This window comes from Cimex lectularius, unplaced genomic scaffold (assembly GCF_000648675.2).
Source record: "Cimex lectularius strain Harlan isolate CLEC.00 unplaced genomic scaffold, Clec_2.1 scaffold22, whole genome shotgun sequence".
Classification (NCBI taxonomy): domain Eukaryota; kingdom Metazoa; phylum Arthropoda; class Insecta; order Hemiptera; family Cimicidae; genus Cimex; species Cimex lectularius.
The window spans coordinates 1,122,330-1,127,147 of NW_019392657.1; the positions used below are offsets into that span (position 1 = coordinate 1,122,330).

General features: G+C 32.9%; 1 protein-coding gene across 1 annotated transcript; it reads right to left on the reverse strand.

The window, feature by feature from the left end:
* Window positions 1–3,351: 3,351 nt before the first annotated feature.
* Window positions 3,352–4,710, reverse strand: LOC106663209 (G2/mitotic-specific cyclin-B-like). The gene has a single exon (XM_014387878.2). It carries the CDS (start codon window positions 4,583–4,585, stop codon window positions 3,464–3,466), a length of 1,122 nt encoding a protein of 373 aa, XP_014243364.1. The 5' UTR covers window positions 4,586–4,710; the 3' UTR covers window positions 3,352–3,463.
* Window positions 4,711–4,818: the final 108 nt, after the last annotated feature.

Genomic DNA, 4,818 nt, shown 5'->3' on the forward strand with positions numbered 1-4,818 from the left:
CCGGGAGTAATTGGCGATCAGCCCTCCATTCAAGCTAATAAATTCATTCATTCTACACCAGAGTGCTCAATATTCCCGGGAGTAATTGGCGATGAGCCCGCCATTCAAGCTAATAAATTCATTCACTCTACACCAGAGTGCTCAATATTCCCGGGAGTAATTGGCGATCAGCCCTCCATTCTACCTAATAAATTCATTCACTCTACAACAGAGTGCTCAATATTCCTTGGAATAATTGACCATGAGCCCTCCATTCAAGCTAATAAATTCATTCACTCTACCACACAATACACTATATTCTTCCGGGTAATTGGGGGATGATCCTTTCTATTCACCTATTAAACTATATCACACATTCATTCACTCTCAGCATATACGCGGACCTTCAAGAAATGTGGTTAAAGGAGACCGACGAACAACGTGCAACAATTGATGCTCTCAGTGGAGCAGAGTTGACCAAAAGAGTCTTCTCTATTACAAATAAATTCGCAAAGCTATTATGAAAAGTCTGACATACCTAAACAAGCATAATCTTCCCCAACTTTCCTCTGCCCGGCCTATTCTGGGAAAAAATGGCTGGAGTGTTGAGTCGTACTACTGAATAAACTATAAACGCCCCTGTAAACCAATTGGGTGGATGAAACTCTCCATTCGCGCTAATGAATTACATGCACAAGTATTATCAGTTGTCTGTAATATTTAGTCGTAATAACAAACAACAGTATTTTGTAATATGTAGCAATATTTATAATAGAACATAAGAAATCGTTTTCAACACAAAAAAGCAAAGAAATTGAAATTGCCTTTGCAATATTTAATCAGTACTTAACTAAATATGTGATAAAGTCGATATCTGAAGTAGATAAATCATAAATAATGTCGTCTATTTATATTTGAAGGATTTATCGCTTTTCATTACTGATTTTATTAATTAAAATCAAAGAACAAAAATATTTATTAATTTTTTTACGATAAACATTTTGATTTAAATGACGGCAGGAGATAGAGTGTACAGCACATCACCATTGGTCAAGAAGTGACCCTCCCCCAATTTTTTCTCTTTTTCAAGATACAATATCTTTATATTACATAATCAGTAAACAATGAGTTGGAAAATATATTTAATTCATTAAAAAATTTAATTAAACTTTCCATGAAATTTTAATTGCAAGTTGTTTCGTCTATTGCCGAAGAAAAAAAGAAAGAAATAAAATAAAAATATAATGAAATGAAAGTAAATGAATTCAACTTCTTTCATTTCATTATATTTTTTATTTTCTGTATTTTTTTATTTTTTCTTCGGCAATAGCCGAAACATTGGTCCTCCGGGCCGGATAGGTGCAAATCGGCCTCTGGATATCTAGTCTCATATCTCAAAAGAAGGTGGAGCTGGTAGAGGGTCTACACACCGTCAGACCCCGCGAGTGAGGCAGTCCCAAAAAGTTGGACTTTGACGAGGCGGTCCCAGTATCTCCAAAGAAGGTGGGGGGGGGGGGCAGAAGCATATACACCGTCATCATGAGTGAGGGTGAGGCGATCGCAGAAGTGACCATTTTATACTACTACGTTTTTTTAGGTATTTTTCAAGAAAAACAAAAAACCCGAAAAAATTTCGTTTTTTTACATATTTTTCAAGAAAAACGCAAAAAAAAAAAACCGAAAGATTTTCTATTGTCTTTTTCGATGTAAAAGGCTCGTAGGATACGTTTTTACGTATTTTTCAAGAAAAACGCAAAAAAAAACAAAAAAATCGAAAAAGTTTTTATTGTCTTTTTCGATGTAAAAGGCTCGTAGGACACGTTTTTTTTTTTAAAGAAAAACGCAAAAAAATCGAAAATTTTTTAATTCTTTTCAACGTAAAAGGCTCATAGGACATTTTTTTTTCAAGAAAAATGCAAACCCCCCAAAAAATTGAAAAAAATTTTATTGCCTTTTTCGATGTAAAAGGCTCATAGGACTTTTGTTTGTTTTTGTTTTTTTAAGAAAAATGGAAAAAAAATCGAAATTTTTTTTGTCTTTTCAACGTAAAAGGCTCATTGGGCACCTTTTTTTTCAAGAAAAATGCAAAAAAAAATCCCAAAAAATTGAAAAAACAATTTTTATTGTCTTTGTCGATGTAAAAGGCTCGTAGGACACGTTTTTTTTTTGTTTTTTTTTAAGAAAAATCGAAAAAAATTTTGTCTTTTCAACGTAAAAGGCTCATAGGACTTTTTTTCAAGAAAAATGCAAAAAAAAAAAACAAAAAAATTCAAAAAATTTTTATTGTCTTTTTCGATGTAAAAGGCTCATAGGACACGTTTTTTTTTTTTTTTTTTTTTTTTACGTTAAGATGGGTTGGGTTAAGTTAGGTAGGGTTAGAGTTACGATGTGCTGGATTAAATTAAGTACAGTTATAGTTAGGATGGTTGGGATTGAGCAACATAGAGTTAGAGTTAGTATGGGATGAATTAAGCTAGGTAGGGTTATGGTTAGGAACGGGCTGGATTATGCTACTTAAGGCATAACACTTAAACGAATTAGTTTAAGTTAGATAGGATTAGGATTGGGTTAACATTAGAGACAAGGTGAGTAAGGCTAGTTAAGGTAGGGATGGGTTAATTTAAGTAAGGTAGTTTTATGGTTAAGATGGTTTGTTTTAAGGTACATAGGGTTAGGGTTAAGCTGGATTATGCTAGTTAAGGTAGGGACAAATTAATTTAAGTTCGATAGGGTTAGGATAGGGTTAAGGTTAGAGACGGGCTGATTAAGGTAGGGACGAGTTAATTTAAATTAGGTAGGGTTGTAGTTAGGATGGTTTGGATTAAGTTACATCGAGTTAAAGTAAGGATGGGTTGGATAAGGTAGGTAGGGTTAGGGCTGGGCTGGGTTATGCAAGTTAAGGTAGGGACAAGTTATTTTAACTTAGTAGAGTTTGGATTAGTGTTAAGGTTAGAGACAGGTTGAATAAGGCTAGTTAAGGTAGGGATGAGTTAATTTAAGTTAGGCAGGAATTAGGGCTGAGGATGGGTTAGGTTACATAACCATGATTCAGTTTTTTTTCTTTAGATGGCCGAGATCATGTTGAAATAAATTAAAAAAGAAGAGTAAAAAAAAATATATGTGTCAAATTTAATTTATATTAGTCCATATATCTTACAAATCAGACTTGCAATTTTATTATTAGACAGTTCATTATTTTGTGAAGGTTTTTTTTACATTTTAGCACGCAAATACTAAACGATATGTTAAATTAGCTGGTGTAGGTACCACGTTCAAGCCATGAATCACAGGAGCTGGCTTTTATATTATTACTAAAGTTATTTTCATGATCATTTACAGATTTACACATTAAAAAAAAAAAAAAAGCACAACCATATGATAAAAATATATTGACTTGACAGCATTCTATAAAATTATATGTATATGCCTGCTATCTAAGATATTTTTTGGCTATTACAAGAAGAAATCCCTTACCAGTTTGTCTTTAGGAGTCGAAGTTACTCAACAATTTCAGCAGTTTTTTTTCTTTTACCATTCTTTGAAAAACGCAATGATATTCTTGTTTTGAATATTTTTCTTTAACGCTATCTAGCATTTTTATTCCGTTAAGAATAACTTGAGCCATTTGAGCAATAGTTGGCTTTAAATTGTTAATATTGTAGCCTGTGTCAAATGACAAACATTCAGTCCACAAATTGACATCGAGTGTACTACAAGAGAGGCAACATGCAATGAAAGAAGCCGCCGATGCTATCAACGAAGGCCGCTCATGGCAAAAAATTTCTTCAAACAATATCATGTCAATAATGAACTTGCCGAAAGTATGCTGAATCCTGTTTGATCTTATGATCATGTTGATCCTTCTGAGAAAATGTAAAGAAGAAGGTCTTCCAATACCAAAATCGAGTACATTCAATATCTTCATTTCCATGTTTCTAAAATCAATCCTCGAATTTGGAGGATTGCAAGAAGTTAGAAACCTGTGGAATCGGTGGACGGCGACTTCTTCGTATTTTGTCGCAATAGACATACAGCAAAGAGTTATCAATTTCAAATTGCTTTCGTTAACTTCCAAAAGTTCTATACTTTTATCAAGCAAATAAACGCTTAAATGGACTGATTCCTGCGTCAACTTCAACTTTTGTGAAATCGACCAAATCCAATCGACCGCCCGTCTTCTCATTTTGTCTGTCACGGCTGGATTCGTAGGCCACTTTTGACAGAGTCTTTCTAATTCTATTTTTTTCAGATATTTATAAATATGAGAAGCATATTGAGGGACAAGAAAGAATTTTTCAAGACAGTTCACAATTTCGCACTTACTCTCTTTTTCATTTTCTTGTTTCATGTTGCCTTTTATATCTGGCTGGATTGACTTATTTTTATTCTCCTCCTCATAAATTCCAGAGTTCACATTTTTCGTAACATTACTGATATTCTGCAATGCCTTCCGCTTGACACCTAATTTCCCCTCTTCTTCCAAATTATTCGAGTTTGAAATTTTATTTTCATTGTCCTCACAAGTTTCACCGATAGTTTTGCTTTTTCTTAATAAATACGCTTTGTGCTGGGATCCAATAGTCAGCCTCCTCTTTACCATGGGCATAGTGTTTAATTAGTTGTTGAAGTTTTAAATGAATAAGTGTTAAATACTGGTTAACAATGATGGTTAATATAACAATTTGTTTTCAAAATACCTTTTGTTTATTGGATAAACAACATATAGTTCGTTTTAATTTAAACATATGGATATTTGTTTGAATAACATATTTGTCCTAAAAAAAAATTCCTTCAATATTTATTCATATTTTATTTTCTGTAATACAAAAAATTAATTCA